Source organism: Scardinius erythrophthalmus (assembly GCF_964197995.2).
Source record: "Scardinius erythrophthalmus genome assembly, chromosome: 2".
Taxonomy (NCBI): Eukaryota; Metazoa; Chordata; class Actinopteri; order Cypriniformes; family Leuciscidae; genus Scardinius; species Scardinius erythrophthalmus.
The window spans coordinates 65,217,753-65,236,390 of record NC_138222.1 but is presented as its reverse complement, the minus strand read 5'-3'; the positions used below and the strand labels follow the sequence as shown (position 1 = coordinate 65,236,390).

General features: G+C 40.6%; 1 protein-coding gene across 1 annotated transcript; it reads left to right on the top strand.

Moving 5' to 3' along the window:
* The first annotated feature begins 13,202 nt into the window (after window positions 1-13,202).
* Window positions 13,203-16,060, top strand: LOC308686944 (uncharacterized protein). The gene is made up of 6 exons (XM_081359064.1): window positions 13,203-13,435; window positions 13,543-13,588; window positions 13,685-13,776; window positions 14,377-14,487; window positions 14,623-14,896; window positions 15,739-16,060. Exons 1-6 carry the CDS (start codon window positions 13,224-13,226, stop codon window positions 15,949-15,951), a joined length of 948 nt encoding a protein of 315 aa, XP_081215190.1. The 5' UTR covers window positions 13,203-13,223; the 3' UTR covers window positions 15,952-16,060.
* Window positions 16,061-18,638: the final 2,578 nt, after the last annotated feature.

The following is an 18,638-nucleotide window of genomic DNA, read 5'->3' as shown; positions in this document are numbered from 1 at the left end:
TCCCTCTTTGGAATTTGGTTGCTAAGGTGCTCGACAATGGTTGCTAGGGAGGGGCTTGGAAGTGTTGAGGTGATTCATGATTGGCTGTTTACTGCCCCGAGTCAAATGAGACCACCCCCATGTTTCTATGACAATTCAGTCTGGAGATATCTCTTTGAACTCTTTCAATGGAAGTCTATATAACTTGTTGCTAAGGGGCTCTAAATGGTTGCTAGGGCATGGCTTGATAGCTTCACAATGATCCTGAGAGACTGATTGGTCGTCTGAGTAAAATGAGCCCTCCCCCTTGTCTCTATGACACTGTGATCCAGAGCTACGTTCAATACAAAGTCCCTATGCAATTTACCATAGTAGGAAAAGCATGTGTGTTTCACGGGACCTTCCTTCCCCATAGTAAGTCAATGGGGCAACTTTGGGCATCTCCTGCCCCCCAGGGGTGCAACTTTTACCCCATTGTGAGGTATGTTCTTACAGAGCCTGTCAGCCTCTTCAAATGTGGCAAATCACACATTTCTGCGAAATCCTCGCTCAGAGCTACGTGTGGTCAAAGTTCGTCGCAATGTTAAGTCAATGGGACTTTTTTGGGCGCTTTTTCACCCCTGGGGCGAACACCGCACCCCCGATCGCTTATAAAAGTCATAGCACACCTCTCCTTAATGAGCCGGTCGATTTGACACCTCATTCATGCGTCTGAGACCAACGATGCGGGGCGAGTTACGCGCCAAACTTTGTCCAGAATAATAATAATAATAATAATAAGAAGAACTAGAATGTACATTTCCTGAAGAAAATGTGAAATGGTGCTTGCAGTGGCAAAATTCGGCACGGTTGCTAGGGTCTTGTACATGATTGCATACGAGCCAACAACCATGTCTGTACGATGTTGTGGAGCTGAAATATGGCTTCTATATGTTGCAATATGGTTGTTTGGTGGCTCTAAACGGTTGCTAGGGTGTGAATACACAGTTACCATGGTGATATTTACAGACTGTTTTCCAATCGAAACTAATGAGCCAACCCCCATCTCTATACAATATTGTGATGCAGAGATGTAGGCCTTTTAAAATGGTTGCTAGGGTACTCTGTTTGGTTGCTATGTAGTTGCTAGGCAGCTGCCAATGATGAAACTCCAAAGGCTTCTTGTCACTATGAATGATATAAACCAACTCCCATGCCTCTGTGACATACAGAATGGAAGATATCCCTATTTGGATATTGGTTGCTAGGGTACTGTATTTGGTTGCTAGGGAGTGGCTTGGCAGCTGCCAATCATGAAACGCCAAAGGCTGCTTGTCAGTATGAATGATATAATCCAACTCCCCTGCCTCTGTGACAAACAGAATGGAAGATATCCATCTTTGAATTTTGGTTGCTAGGATAATCTGTTCGGTTGCTAGGGAGTGGACTGGCAGATACCAATAACGAAACTACAAAGGCTGCTTGTCAGTATAAATGATATAAACCAACTCCCATGCCTGTATGACATTCAGAATGGAAGATATCCCTTTTTGGATTTTGGTTGCTAGGATACTCTGTTTGGTTGCTATGGAGTTGCTTGGCAGCTGTTAATGATGAAACTGCATCAGCTTCTTGTCAGTATGAATGATATAAACCAACCTCCATCTCTATATGATGTTCTGATGCAGAGATATAGGTCTTGCTAAACGGTTGCTAGGGTACTCTGTTTGGTTGCTAGGGAGTGGCTTGGCAGCTGCCAATGATGAAACTAAAAAGGCTTCTTGTCACTATGAATGATAGAAAACCAACTCCCATGCATCTGTGACATATAGAATGGAAGATATCCCTCTTTTTGTTGCTAGGGTACTCTGTTTGGTTGCTAGGGAGTAGCTTGGCAGCTGCCAACCATGAAACTCCAAAGGCTGCTTGTCAGTGTGAATGATATAAACCAACTCCCAGCTCTATATGATGTTCTGATACAGAGATATTCTTTTTGCTAAACGGTTGCTAGGGTACTCTGTTTGGTTGCTAGGGAGTGGCTTGGCAGCTGCCAGTGATGAAACTGCAAAGGCTTCTTGTCACTATGAATGATATAAACCAACTCCCATTTCTTTGTGACATTCAAAATGGAAGATAACCCTCTTTGGATTTTGGTTGCTAGGGTACTCTGTTTGGTTGCTATGGAGTGGCTTGGCAGATGCCAATAATGAAACTCCAAAGGCTGGTTGTCAGTATGAATGAAACAAACCAACTCCCATGCCTCTATGACATTCAGAATGGAAGATATCCCTCTTTGCATTTTGGTTGCTAGGGTACTCTGTTTGGTTGCTATGGAGTTGCTTGGCAGCTGCTAATGATGAAACTGTAAAGGCTTATTGTCAGTATGAATGATATAAACCAACTCCCATCTCTATACGATGTTCTGATGCGGAGATATAGGTGTTGCTAAACGGTTGCTAGGGTACTATGTTTGGTTGCTAGGGAGTGCCTTGGCAGCTGCCAATGATGAAACTGCAAAGGCTTTGTGTCACTATGAATGATATAAACCAACTCCCATTTCTCTGTGACATTCAGAATGACAGATATCCCTCTTTGGATTTTGGTTGCTAGGGTACTCTGTTTGGTTGCTATGGAGTGGCTTGGCAGCTGCCAATGACGAAACTGCAAAGGCTTCTTGTCACTATGAATGATATAAACCAACTCCCATTTCTCTGTGACATTCAGAATGGAAGATATCCCTCTTTGAATTTTGGTTGCTAGGGTACTCTGTTTGGTTGCTAGGGAGTGGCTTGGCAGCTGCCAATGATTAAACTCCAAAGGCTTCTTGTCACTATGAATGATACAAACCAAGTCCCATGCATCTGTGACATTCAGAATGGAAGATATCCCTTTTTGGATTTTGGTTGCTAAGCTGCTCGACAATGGTTGCTAGGGAGGGGCTAGGAAGTGTTGAGGTGATTCATGATTGGCTGTTTGCTGCCCCGAGTCAAATGAGACAACCCCCATGTTTCTATGACAATTCAGTCCGGAGATATCCCTTTGATCTCTTTCAATGGAAGTCTATGGGACTTGTTGCTAAGGTGCTCTAAATGGTTGCTAGGGCGTGGCTTGATAGCTTCACAATGATCCTGAGAGACTGATTGGTCGTCTGAGTAAAATGAGCCCGCCCCCTTGTCTCTCTGACACTGTGATCCAGAGCTACGTTCAATAAAAAATCCCTATGCAATTTACCATAGTAGGAAAAGCATGTGTGTTTCACGGGACATTCCTTCCCCATAGTAAGTCAATGGGGCAACTTTGGGACGCTCCTGCCCCCCAGGGGTGCAACTTTTACCCCATTGAGAGGTATGTTCTTACAGAGCCTGTCAGCCTCTTCAAATGTGGCAAATCACACGTTTCTGCGAAATCCTCGCTCAGAGCTACGTGTGGTCAAAGTTCGTCGCAATGTTAAGTCAATGGGACTTTTTTGGCCGCTTTTTCGCCCCTGGGGCGAACACCGCACCCCCGATCGCTTATAAAAGTCATAGCACACCTCTCCTTAATGAGCCGGTCGATTTGACACCTCACTCAGGGGTCTGAGACAAATGGTGCGGGGCGAGTTTCGCGCCAAACTTTGTCCAGAATAATAATAAGAAGAACTAGAATGTACATTTCCTGAAGAAAATGTGAAGTGGTGCTTGCAGTGGCAAAACTCGCCACTCGGTTGCTAGGGTGCGGTTAGCTAGATTTTAGCAAGATGATAACAAAATTAACATCATGCTAGCATGATAAGCATGTGACTAACATAATGCTAGTACCATGTTAGCATGATTAGCATATTGCTAGCATGATTATTATGTTGCTAGGAAGGTGGTTGCTAGGGCGTTGCTAGGCAGTTACTAGGGTATTCTGAGTAGTTGCTATGATGTTGCTAGGCAGTTGCTAGGGTATTCTGGGTGGTTGCTATGGTGTTGCTAGGCGGTTGCTAGGGTATTCTTGGTGGTTGCTATGGTGTTGCTAGGCGGTTGCTAGGGTATTCTGGGTGGTTGCTAGGCAGTTGCTAGGGTATTCTGGGTGGTTGCTAGGGCGTTGCTAGGTAGTTGCTAGGGTGTTCTGGGTGGTTGCTATAGTGTTGCTAGGCGGTTGCTAGGGTATTCTGGGTGGTTGCTAGGCGGTTGCTAGGGTATTCTTGGTGGTTGCTATGGTGTTGCTAGGCGGTTGCTAGGGTATTCTTAGTGGTTGCTAGGGCGTTGCTAGGCAGTTGCTAGGGTATTCTGGGTGGTTGCTATGGTGTTCCTAGGTGGTTGCTAGGGTATTCTGGGTGGTTGCTAGGGCGTTGCTAGGCAGTTGCTAGGGTGTTCTGGGTGGTTGCTATGGTGTTGCTAGGCAGTTGCTAGGGTATTCTGGGTGGTTGCTATGATGTTGCTAGGCGGTTGCTAGGGTATTCTCGGTGGTTGCTAGGGTGTTGCTAGGCAGTTGCTAGGGTATTCTGGGTGGTTGCTATGGTGTTCCTAGGTGGTTGCTAGGGTATCTTGGGTGGTTGCTAGGGAGTTGCTAGGCAGTTGCTAGGGTGTTCAGGGCGGTTGCTAAGGTATTATGGGTGGTTACTATGGTGTTACTAAGTGTTTTGTAGTTGTCACAGAAGATTACTATTGGAGTTCTTAGCATTTTCTTGGCATGATTTAGCACTTACCTAATCGCTATTAGCATGTAGCTATTCACTGCTAGCATGTGTAGCATTTTGGAAGTGCTGTTTGCTAGCATGAGTCAAAAGAGCCAACCCCCATCTCTATACGATGTTCTGATGCAGAGAAATAGGTCTTGCAAAATGGTTGCTAAGGTACTTTGTTTGGTTGCTAGGGAGTGGCTTGGCAGCTGCCAATCATGAAACTACAAAGGCTGCTTGTCAGTATGAATGATATAAACCAACTCCCATTCCTCTGTGACATTCAGAATTAAAGATATCCCTCTATGAATTTTGGTTGCTAAGGTGCTCTGTTTTGTTGCTATGGAGTTACTTAGCAGCTGCCAATGATGCAATTCCGAAGGCTTCTTGTCACTATGAATGATATAAACCAACTCCCATGCCTCTGTGACATTCAGAATGGAAGATATCCCTCTTTGGATTTTGGTTGCTAGGGTACTCTGTTTGGTTGCTATGGAGTGGCTTGTCAGCTCCCAATCATGAAACTCCAAAGGCTTCTTGTCACTATGAACGATATAAACCAACTCCCATGCCTCTGTGACATTCAGAATGGAAGATATCCCTCTTTGGATTTTGGTTGCTAGGGTACTCTGTTTGGTTGCTAGGGAGTGGCTTGTCAGCTGCCAGTCATGAAACTCCAAAGGCTGCTTGCCGGTATGAATGATATAAACCAACTCCCATGCCTCTGCGACATTCAGAATGGAAGATATCCCTCTTTGGATTTTGGTTGCTAGGGTACTCTGTTTGGTTGCTATGGAGTGGCTTGTCAGCTGCCAATCATGAAACTCCAAAGGCTTGTTGTCACTATGAATGATATAAACCAACTCCCATGCCTCTGCGACATTCAGAATGGAAGATATCCCTCTTTGGATATTGGTTGCTAGGGTACTCTGTTTGGTTGCTAGGGAGTGGCTTGGCAGCTGCCAATCATGAAACTCCAAAGGCTGCTTGTCAGTATGAATGATATAAACCAACTCCCATACCTGTGTGACATTCAGAATGGAAGATATCCCTCTTTGGATTTTGGTTGCTAGGGTAATCTGTTTGGTTGCTATGGAGTTGCTTTGCAGCTGCCAGTGATGAAACTGCAAACTGTTCTTGTCAGTATGAATGATATAAACCAACTCCCATGCCTCTGTGACATTCAGAATGGAAGATATGCCTCTTTGTATTTTGGTTGCTAGGGTACTCTGTTGGTTGCTAGGGAGTGGCTTGGCAGCTACCAATCATGAAACTCCAAAGGCTGCTTGTCAGTATGAATGATATAAACCAACTCCCATCTCTATACGATGTTCTGATACAGAGATATTCGTTTTGCTAAACGGTTGCTAGGGTACTCTGTTTGGTTGCTAGGGAGTGGCTTGGCAGTTGCCAATGATGAAACAGCAAAGGCTTCTTGTCACTATGAATGATATAAACCAACTCTCATTTCTCTGTGACATTCAGAATGGCAGATATCCCTCTTTGGATTTTGGTTGCTAGGGTACTCTGTTTGGTTGCTATGGAGTGGCTTGGCAGATGCCAATGATGAAACTGCAAAGGCTTCTTGTCACTATGAATGATATAAACCAACTCCCATGTCTCTGTAACATTCAGAATGGAAGATATGCCTCTTTGGATTTTGGTTGCTAGGGTACTCTGTTTGGTTGCTATGGAGTTACTTGGCAGCTGCCAATGATGAAATTCCAAAGGCTTCTTGTCAGTATGAATGATATAAACCAACTCCCATGCCTCTGTGACATTCAGAATGGAAGATATCCCTCTTTGGATTTTGGTTGCTAAGGTGCTCGACAATGGTTGCTAGGGAGTGGCTTGGAAGTGTTGAGGGGATTCATGATTGGCTGTTTACTGCCCCGAGTCAAATGAGACCACCCCCATGTTTCTATGACAATTCAGTCTGGAGATATCTCTTTGAACTCTTTCAATGGAAGTCTATGGAACTTGTTGCTAAGGGGCTCTAAATGGTTGCTAGGGCGTGGCTTGATAGCTTCACAATGATCCTGAGAGACTGATTGGTCGTCTGAGTAAAATGAGCCCTCCCCCTTGTCTCTATGACACTGTGATCCAGAGCTACATTCAATACAAAGTCCCTATGCAATTTACCATAGTAGGAAAAGCATGTGTGTTTCACGGGACGTTCCTTCCCCATAGTAAGTCAATGGGGCAACTTTGGGCCTCTCCTGCCCCCCAGGGGTGCAACTTTTACCCCATTGTGAGGTATGTTCTTACAGAGCCTGTCAGCCTCTTCAAATGTGGCAAATCACACATTTCTGCGAAATCCTCGCTCAGAGCTACGTGTGGTCAAAGTTCGTCGCAATGTTAAGTCAATGGGACTTTTTTGGCCGCTTTTTCGCCCCTGGGGCGAACACCGCACCCCCGATCGCTTATAAAAGTCATAGCACACCTCTCCTTAATGAGCCGGTCGATTTGACACCTCATTGATGTGTCTGAGACAAACGGTGCGGGGCGAGTTACGCGCCAAACTTTGTCCAGAATAATAATAATAATAACTAGAATGTACATTTCCTGAAGAAAATGTGAAATGGTGCTTGCAGTGGCAAAATTCGGCACGGTTGCTAGGGTCTTGTACATGATTGCATACGAGCCAACAACCATGTCTGTACGATGTTGTGGAGCTGAAATATGGCTTCTATATGTTGCAATATGGTTGTTTGGTGGCTCTAAACGGTTGCTAGGGTGTGAATACACAGTTACCATGGTGATATTTACAGACTGTTTTCCAATCGAAACTAATGAGCCAACCCCCATCTCTATACAATATTGTGATGCAGAGATGTAGGCCTTTTAAAATGGTTGCTAGGGTACTCTGTTTGGTTGCTATGTAGTTGCTAGGCAGCTGCCAATGATGAAACTCCAAAGGCTTCTTGTCACTATGAATGATATAAACCAACTCCCATGCCTCTGTGACATACAGAATGGAAGATATCCCTATTTGGATATTGGTTGCTAGGGTACTGTATTTGGTTGCTAGGGAGTGGCTTGGCAGCTGCCAATCATGAAACGCCAAAGGCTGCTTGTCAGTATGAATGATATAATCCAACTCCCCTGCCTCTGTGACAAACAGAATGGAAGATATCCATCTTTGAATTTTGGTTGCTAGGATAATCTGTTCGGTTGCTAGGGAGTGGACTGGCAGATACCAATAACGAAACTACAAAGGCTGCTTGTCAGTATAAATGATATAAACCAACTCCCATGCCTGTATGACATTCAGAATGGAAGATATCCCTTTTTGGATTTTGGTTGCTAGGATACTCTGTTTGGTTGCTATGGAGTTGCTTGGCAGCTGTTAATGATGAAACTGCATCAGCTTCTTGTCAGTATGAATGATATAAACCAACCTCCATCTCTATATGATGTTCTGATGCAGAGATATAGGTCTTGCTAAACGGTTGCTAGGGTACTCTGTTTGGTTGCTAGGGAGTGGCTTGGCAGCTGCCAATGATGAAACTAAAAAGGCTTCTTGTCACTATGAATGATAGAAAACCAACTCCCATGCATCTGTGACATATAGAATGGAAGATATCCCTCTTTTTGTTGCTAGGGTACTCTGTTTGGTTGCTAGGGAGTAGCTTGGCAGCTGCCAACCATGAAACTCCAAAGGCTGCTTGTCAGTGTGAATGATATAAACCAACTCCCAGCTCTATATGATGTTCTGATACAGAGATATTCTTTTTGCTAAACGGTTGCTAGGGTACTCTGTTTGGTTGCTAGGGAGTGGCTTGGCAGCTGCCAGTGATGAAACTGCAAAGGCTTCTTGTCACTATGAATGATATAAACCAACTCCCATTTCTTTGTGACATTCAAAATGGAAGATAACCCTCTTTGGATTTTGGTTGCTAGGGTACTCTGTTTGGTTGCTATGGAGTGGCTTGGCAGATGCCAATAATGAAACTCCAAAGGCTGGTTGTCAGTATGAATGAAACAAACCAACTCCCATGCCTCTATGACATTCAGAATGGAAGATATCCCTCTTTGCATTTTGGTTGCTAGGGTACTCTGTTTGGTTGCTATGGAGTTGCTTGGCAGCTGCTAATGATGAAACTGTAAAGGCTTATTGTCAGTATGAATGATATAAACCAACTCCCATCTCTATACGATGTTCTGATGCGGAGATATAGGTGTTGCTAAACGGTTGCTAGGGTACTATGTTTGGTTGCTAGGGAGTGCCTTGGCAGCTGCCAATGATGAAACTGCAAAGGCTTTGTGTCACTATGAATGATATAAACCAACTCCCATTTCTCTGTGACATTCAGAATGACAGATATCCCTCTTTGGATTTTGGTTGCTAGGGTACTCTGTTTGGTTGCTATGGAGTGGCTTGGCAGCTGCCAATGACGAAACTGCAAAGGCTTCTTGTCACTATGAATGATATAAACCAACTCCCATTTCTCTGTGACATTCAGAATGGAAGATATCCCTCTTTGAATTTTGGTTGCTAGGGTACTCTGTTTGGTTGCTAGGGAGTGGCTTGGCAGCTGCCAATGATTAAACTCCAAAGGCTTCTTGTCACTATGAATGATACAAACCAAGTCCCATGCATCTGTGACATTCAGAATGGAAGATATCCCTTTTTGGATTTTGGTTGCTAAGCTGCTCGACAATGGTTGCTAGGGAGGGGCTAGGAAGTGTTGAGGTGATTCATGATTGGCTGTTTGCTGCCCCGAGTCAAATGAGACAACCCCCATGTTTCTATGACAATTCAGTCCGGAGATATCCCTTTGATCTCTTTCAATGGAAGTCTATGGGACTTGTTGCTAAGGTGCTCTAAATGGTTGCTAGGGCGTGGCTTGATAGCTTCACAATGATCCTGAGAGACTGATTGGTCGTCTGAGTAAAATGAGCCCGCCCCCTTGTCTCTCTGACACTGTGATCCAGAGCTACGTTCAATAAAAAATCCCTATGCAATTTACCATAGTAGGAAAAGCATGTGTGTTTCACGGGACATTCCTTCCCCATAGTAAGTCAATGGGGCAACTTTGGGACGCTCCTGCCCCCCAGGGGTGCAACTTTTACCCCATTGAGAGGTATGTTCTTACAGAGCCTGTCAGCCTCTTCAAATGTGGCAAATCACACGTTTCTGCGAAATCCTCGCTCAGAGCTACGTGTGGTCAAAGTTCGTCGCAATGTTAAGTCAATGGGACTTTTTTGGCCGCTTTTTCGCCCCTGGGGCGAACACCGCACCCCCGATCGCTTATAAAAGTCATAGCACACCTCTCCTTAATGAGCCGGTCGATTTGACACCTCACTCAGGGGTCTGAGACAAATGGTGCGGGGCGAGTTTCGCGCCAAACTTTGTCCAGAATAATAATAAGAAGAATAATAAGTATGCAAGAGAACACTAATGATGCCTTGCTTTCAGCAAGCACCATTAATAAGAAGAAGAATAATAAGTATGAGCAATAACAATAGTGATGCCTTGCTTTCAGCAAGCACCACTAATAATAAGTATGCAAGAGAACACTAATGATGCCTTGCTTTCAGCAAGCACCATTAATAATAAGTATGAGCAATAACAATAGTGATGCCTTGCTTTCAGCAAGCACCACTAATAATAATAATAATAAGAATAATAAGTATGAGCAATAACAATAGTGATGCCTTGCTTTCAGCAAGCACCACTAATAAGAATAATAAGTATGAGCAATAACAATAGTGATGCTTTCAAAAAAGCACCACTAATAATAATAAGTTTAAATAGGATTTCAGTAAGTTGGCTTTCCCAAGCCAACTTAATAAGTTTAAATAGGATTTCAGTAAGTTGGCTTTCCCAAGCCAACTTAACTAGATGCAAAAGTTCGTCGAGACAAACTTTAAGTTGGCTTGAGAAAGTTTGGACCAGAAAGTATGAAGAAGTTTAAAATAGTTTGGAGTTTAAATTAGTTTAAAGTTTAAAGTAGTTTAAAGTTTAAATTAGTTTGAAGTTTAAAGTAGTTTAAAGTTTAAAGTAGTTTAAAGTTTAAATTAGTTTGAAGCTTAAATTAGCTTAAAGTTTAAATTAGTTTAAAGTTTAAATTAGTTTAAAGTTTAATGTAGTTTAAAGTTTAAATTAGTTTGAAGTTTAAAGTAGTTTAAAGTTTAAATTAGTTTGAAGTTTAAATTAGCTTAAAGTTTAAATTAGTTTGAAGTTTAAAGTAGTTTAAAGTTAAAAAGTTGTTGGGGGTTATCTAGTGGGTTGCTAAGGTGTTTTGCATGGTTGCTAGGTGGTTGCTAGGGTTTTCTGGGTGGTTGCTAGGGTGTTGCTAAGCGGTTGCTAGGGTATTTTTGGTGGTTGCTAGGGTGTTGCTAGGCAGTTGCTAAGGTATGTTGGTGGTTGCTAGGCGGTTGCTAGGGTGTTCTGGGTGGTTGCTATGGTGTTGCTAGGTGGTTGCTAAGGTATTTTGGGTGGTTGCTAGGGTGTTGCTAGGTGGTTGCTAGGGTGTTCTGGGTGGTTGCTAGGGTGTTGATAGGCAGTTGCTAGGGTATTCTGGGTGGTTGCTAGGGTGTCTTGGGTGGTTGCTTGGCGGTTGCTAGGGTGTTTTGGGTGGTTGCTAGGCAGTTGCTAGGGTGTTCTGGTTGGTTGCTATGCTGTTGCTAGGCGGTTGCTAGGGTATTTTGGGTGGTTGCTAGGCGGTTGCTAGGGTGTTTTGGGTGGTTGCTATGGTGTTGCTAGGCGGTTGCTAGGGTATTCTGGGTGGTTGCTAGGGTGTTTCTAGGCGGTTGCTAGTGTATTCTGGGTGGTTGCTATGCTGTTGCTAGGCGGTTGCTAGGGTATTCTGGGTGGTTGCTAGGCAGTTGCTAGGGTGTTCTGGGCTGTTGGTATGGTGTTACTAGGTGGTTGGTAGTTGTCACAGATGGTTACTATGGAGTCTTTACAGAGTTCTTAGCATGATCTTGGCATAATTTAGCACTTAACTAATCGCTATTAGCATGTAGCTATTTACTGCTAGCATGTGTAGCATGTTGGAAGTGCTGTTTGCAAGCATGAGTCAAAAGAGCCAAACCTCATCTCTATACGATGTTCTGATACAGAGATATAGGTCTTGCAAAACAGTTGCTAGGGTACTCAAGTTTGGTTGCTATGGAGTTGCTTGGGAGCTGGGAGCTTTAAACTTAAGAAGTTTAAAGTGGTTTGAAGTTTAAAGTAGTTTACGAGTTTTTGAGTTTTGAGTTTACAAGTTTAAATGAGTTTAGAGTTTAAGTTTAAATGAGTTTAGAGTGTGTGTGTGTGTGTGTGTGTGTGTGTGAACACACACACACACACACACACACACACACACACTCAGAGTTTATGAGTTTAGAGTTTATAAGTGTATAAATGCATGAGTTTATAAGTGTACAAGTTTTTGAGTTTAGTTTATAAGTTTAATTGAGTTTTGAGTTTATAAGTTTAAATGAGTTTAGAGTTTATAAGTTTAAATGAGTTTAAGAGTTCAGAGTTTATTAATTTATGAGTTTAAGAGTTTATGGAAGTAAAATAATGTCAAATGTTTTTGAAACAAAAAGCATGTTGAATTGCACTAATTGAAAAAAATATGCATTGCATTAACCATGCTTGCATTTTAATCCATTGTATTTTTAGGGCTTGCATTTTTATGGGCTGAAATTCAACATGGTTGAATATTTAAGCTGTGAATATTTCAATTAAAAACATTTCAAACACATTTTCATTATTAAAATTTCAATAATCCATATTCACCTTTCATATTTCACTTCCAAAATATTCAAACTGTTTAAAAATACAACCTATAATATTCAACAGGCAATTTTCGGTCCATTTTATTTCGCTTTGAAAATTCGCTTCCACAAATTCGGTGGTTCAAATTCGACAGAAAATATTACGTTGACATCCATGAACTGCAGGAAGAGCAGTAGATTACCGAGCGTACTCTCCATCTGCTGTTAGTCGGCTTCACCAGCAGGTGGTGCAAACGCGTGTTGACAAGCACCAAAGCAACAGCTAGAGACGAGAGGCCTTCACAAAACGTCAATTTGCTGAAATGGACAGAGCGGTGAGTTTGTTTGTTGTTGGATGTCATTTTGATTTTTACTTTTGTTTCATTTATCTGGCCAGCAAGACCGAGGTACTTAACATGTCATATTATATATTTCCCTTTAGCAATTGCTTTTGGATTATGTTTTGGAAAGACTCCATTCACGCTTGGAAAATGCTGTTGGACGACTGCCCCTTGACATGGACTACCTGGAGTTTATCTGCTCGCAAGAGTTGGTCTTTTTAAGTGCTGTGTCCAATTTAGTTACCATCCCACGTGATGTTTTCGAGGGCATCACAGAACTGCTAAGACTAATTCGACTAAACTTGTCAGACGTTGAGACGCGCACTCCGACTATTCTGCACAAGTCAGGATCGATGGGAAGACCACGTCTTGTAATATCACCGGATTATATCACCAATCTCCTGGACATTAACTGTTCTGTTCCAACCATTGCTCGCATGATTGGAGTAAGCAGGAGCACAATATTTAGACGAATGGCTGAATGTAACCTTTCCATTCGTGCAAGATATAGCAGTCTCTCGGATGAAGAGTTAGATGAGTGTGTGGCAGATGTAAAGCAACACATGCCTCAGTGTGGATACAGAATGATGAGAGCAGCTTTAAAAGCGCGAGGACACCAAGTGCAGTTCGACCGGGTCAGGGCAGCAATGCACCGGGTTGATACAGTGGGAGTCATGTCCCGAATGGCACAATTGGGCTGCGTAGTACGAAGGACATATTCAGTCTCAGGTCCTAGGTCAATAATGCACATTGACACCAACCATAAATTGATTCGGTAAGTTTGGTTTGTCAGGCTTGTTTATTTAGTTATTGCATGTTGCAGACTTTATAATAGATAGATGTGGGCTTTTTAAAACATTTGCATGAATATTCTTCCTTCAGATACAATATAGTCATCTTTGGGGGGGTGGATGGCTTTTCACGCAAGGTAGAGGCCACCTCTAACTACTTTTTGTTTTATCTATAGGCCTATTGACATATCATCCATCATACCAAATTTTTTTTTTTTTTTATATATATATAGATAATGTACCTTGGTGCTTCATCAAATAACCTTGCTGCTACTACCTTGGATTTTTTCCAAGAAGCAGTGGAGACATTTGGCTTCCCTCTCAGGTAGGAGACAAGTCAGTAAGAATTGGATGCCAGATCTTGTCATGTTTATTCAGTTCAGTTCAGTTTTTTTTTTTTTTTTTTTTTCAAGTTCAGTGAATGAAATGATTTGCATAAACACTTTTAATCAGCCTTTCTACATTAAGACACGATTAGAAACGTACGTTTGCGCTTATTGTAATGTATAATATAGCCTAACATAATTTATTACATGTAAACACTAAACAGCATTTTTTTTTCCAAAGGGTATAACTATATTTGTGAGAGCATTTGTTTCCTTAAATTTCCATGCGCCCACTACAAGTAAGAAGTAAATGGCTGCTGCCATACTGGTATTGCCCTCTCTTATGCCATACCCCAGAATTCCCCCAGCTACTTAAGGCACACACTAATCAAAATATATTATAATGTGTATTTACTTGGCTAGTGACCACAGACGCTCCCCTAAGTATGAATGAATGAATTTTAGACCAAGTTTACATCTGATGAATTTTTTATTTTTTTTTACTCTGTACATTTACTGTCTATGAATTTTACATTGAGTAATTACTTTTTTTTGAGAAATGTGTTTCAGTCGCTGTGCTAAAACACCCATGTTCTTAGGGTACGAGGAGATCAGGGCGTCGAAAATGTGGACGTGGCTCGTCTGATGTTCACAGTTCGTGGGACAGAAAGGGGCAGCTTTATTTCAGGAAAGAGCGTGCACAATCAGCGGTGAGTTGTAATTTTCAAATAATGTACTTTGAATTGAGGTTTTGTTGAAAATATATTTTATTTTTTAATTAATTATCATCTTGTGCATAATACCTGTCTGAAATTCTTAGATTGAATTGATATATTTCTTTTCAGTATAGAGAGGTTGTGGAGAGATGTCTGGACATCAGTGACAAATGTCTACTACGATGTTCTACATGCTTTGGAAGAAGGTGGCCACCTTGATATTTCTGACCTCACTCATCTGTTCTGTTGCCACTATGTATTTCTTCCACGGCTTCAAGATGATCTCAACCTTTTCCGAAACACCTGGGACAATCACCCAATACGCACAGAGGGTAATATGACACCAAACCAGTTGTGGGTGATGGGAAGTATCCGCAATCCTGTACCTGAGCCTGACATAGAGGTATGTATTCAATGCCAGACATTGAATAAACATATTAATGTTGAAGCAGTTTATTCTCTGTTCAAGGGCCTCATTTATAAAGCTGTGCAAAGGACCTTACTAAAAGTGTATGTGCGCCCGTAAGCCAGAATCTGAGCAAAATTCCCTTTATAAACCCAGTCAGTGGAAGAATGTGTACATGCGTCTCCTCACTGAAAGAACCATACATGTAACTTTCAATGCCTTGTTTTACTATGCATATCCTCTTCTGCATATCATTTACATATGCATATTTATCCACATGATCCCAAGTTTAACAGTACAGGACATTAGGAAAATATGAGATACGGAAGCCTTGTTTTTGAATAAATAAATCAAAAAGTTTTTCTCAATCTTCTCCACTGGCCAAATGGTAATTTTAATTGCTTTATATTTTAAATGGAAACAGATAGGCCTTATTGTGCATTATTTATCATTATTTGCACAAAAATATTTTCTGCTATTATCATGCACTATAGTTAAAACATTTAAACTCAGCATGCCAAAGGAAAGTGTTCAAAAGCATTGCATCCACTAGAAAAAAATATAAGATTTAAAGTGTTTTTCCTTCATCCAAAACATGGTAAGGTCGGTGTCGCCAAACTGCTCCGTTTCAAATATGTTCGTACGCAGGATCAGAGTTACTTACAGTTGCACATTCTCCTGTCAAGTTTGTTTTTATAAATCACAACTTGTGCGTCGGTAGTGGCTTACAAGCCGTTTCAGGGCCTGTTTTGTCCGTACGCAGCGGTTATTAATGAGAACCCAGAACTGTAAGTTGGATCTCATTTGTGACAGTAAATGCTCTATATTGCTGTTTTTAGGGATTAAGCATACCACAAATAGACTGGGAGAGTAGTGGACTGAGTGTTGATACACATTCCAGTATTGTTGTGCCACAAACCGAATGCCCCCTGACTGATGAGCAAGTGGAAGCACTCAAAGAAACTGTAGACCCCAAAGGACCTTCACAGACTTTTGGCTGGGACATCTACCTAGCTGCACTCCATTTTTGCCAATCAGTTCTTATGGAATAATTGTGATTTCATCTTCTGTTCTGTTCTGCAGACTTCTGTCACTATCAATTATAATTAATCATTTTAATCAACAATACAAAATATCTGAATAAAAACAAGAATTGCTGTCTGTGTAATTTGTACTTTTCCTATGATTTGACACTTCCTTTAGTTAGTGATTAATACAGTGGATTATGGGGAAAAAAAACTTTATTCAAGAATTATCTATTGCTTGCATTTAATATTTCTGATCCCACTGAACATATTTAAATATACATTATGCATAAATTTCCAATTACAAATACTTCAAAAGAATATAGTACTTCACAATATTCTGCAGATTCTGACAAGCTTTGGAACAATAGACCTTCAACATTACTAAAACCACTGCATGAGCCCATGCATGAAAACTCCACTGTGGAACAGTATAAGCTTACAATGTAAGTGATTGCGTGTACATTACATTAACCTGTTACTTAAACATAGAATGTACTATGTCTTATAGCATAGTATCAAAAATATAACGGCATGAACAACATGCATCATGTACACTAAAGCACAACTTCTAAGCTGGATTTTAAAGTATTGGACCTAAGTGTAATAACAGCATCTAATAAAAGTGTATATCAGTGTGTAACAAATGTAACATATACTGTAAATGTCTAAAAATTACACATGGCCAAAACCATACTTGCAAGTGCCAATGCACATCATCAAATCATTGGTGAAGGACTGAAAATCGCTGTAGTGCCCTGGGAGCCGGAGAACACAGAAGCAAGTAGAGGATTTTGGGAGATCACTTTTTACAATTTCCACAGCCATATTTGCCTCCATCTGCTCCCATCCGACCCAGAACTTCAGAAGGTTTTTTAAGTCCTTGCTGGATGCTGCAAAAAACACAGACATTATAGAAACAGTTCACCCTAAAAATATAATTATCTTATTGTTTACTCAGTCTTACAGAATCTCAAACTGTTCTGACTTTCTTTAAAGTACATTGGTGTTTATATCCATATAATATAATTTCAGGGGGTCCAAAAATGTAAGTTTTAAACAGGACACAAAAAATGGGGTAACACTTTATAATAACTTTAATAATTCATTAAAAAACATTATATTATGATCAGATAATTAGTTAATATATATTCACATAGCTAGAAATATGAGATAATGTGCTTGTTAAAGGGATAGTTCACCATAATTTAAATCTGATCATCATATAAAGCAATCATGTCTCTTTAGAAAATTTGGACTAAACCGCTCAATTCATATGGATTAGTTTTACGTTTTCTTTATGAACTTTTTGAAGCATCAAAAGTGGTAGTTGCCTATCAGTTGAGAGACAGAAATCACTTAGATGTCATCAAAAAGATCTTCATTTGTGTTCCGAAGATGAACGACAGTTTTACAGGTTTGGAAAGACATGAGGATGAGTAATTATTATTTGAGTAATGAGACAGAATTTTCATTTTTGGGTGAACGATACCTTCAATGTTAACTAATGATCTGTTAATCATTATGTAATCTTTAATAAGTTTATTTAAATATCAACAAGCATGTTGTCCCGTAGTTATTATATATATATGTTGTTTTTTTGTTGTTGTTTTTTTCAGTGCATTATATCAAACCACCTTGAACATTTCAACCATGAAAAGACTCACATTATTCACATTAGAAAATGAAACATGAATCTCCAATAATAGGTTCTTACAGTACATAGAATTCAACTGCTGTTTAAAAAAAAATAAAAAACGATGTAAGATACTGCTGTACTCTTCAAACTCTGAGGCACATACATACCTGTCTCAATGAACTGCTTTAAATACCCTGTGATCCGTTCCTTGGTATCAACTGAGTATTCGTCGTCATCTTCGTCATCACTCTCTTTAGGCCAGGAGATATGGGAAAGCAGCATCTAAACAAATTACAGAATGATATGTTTCCCAAGAAAATAGCTACTGACATTGTTTAAGTGAAAAGTCCATTTGTAGTCCTCTTAACAAGAAGGAAGCCTTACCTCAGGAGTGCATGAGTCCTCTGATTCTTTGGGGAAGAATACCACATCCTTCCTCTCAGTTAGAAGAGGCCAAACAAAAGTGTCTTTCAGTCCTCGCCTGATTTGTTTGACTTGGCGTGTTCTTCTCCCAAGAACCTACAAAGTACAAAGAAATGGAAAAAATTAATTATATCCAAATTTCAAAGTATAATATCAGCATGCAGACAGACCAAGTACCTAAAGGTCTTTCATAAAAAAAAAAAAAAAATATCCACACCAGAGCATGTTCTTGCTGTCCTGCTGTTATTCTTATAATAAATTTCTTATAATTTTACATCCTTATACAAAGAACATAAAATAACAACTGGCGACTGAAAATCTAATAAAACCACAGAAGGGCAAAGTTATGATTTACCGCCACAAAGAAGTTTACAGTAAAATGAAACAGTCATAAATTAAAAAGAATCAGGATATCACATAACATGCGTTATATAGCTCTGTGTGAAAGATCATGAATGCAATCTAAACAGTAAATGAGTAAAAAAGTATTCTTATACTTGTATAACAATGCCATTAGAACACATGATAAATGCATTAATAAGTATTCAAGTAAAATTTGTTTCAAAATATAATTGAAATGTATAGAAATAAGGGCACTTTCCATTCTCAAAAACAATAACTATAAATTGTAATTACCGCATGTGACAGCAGA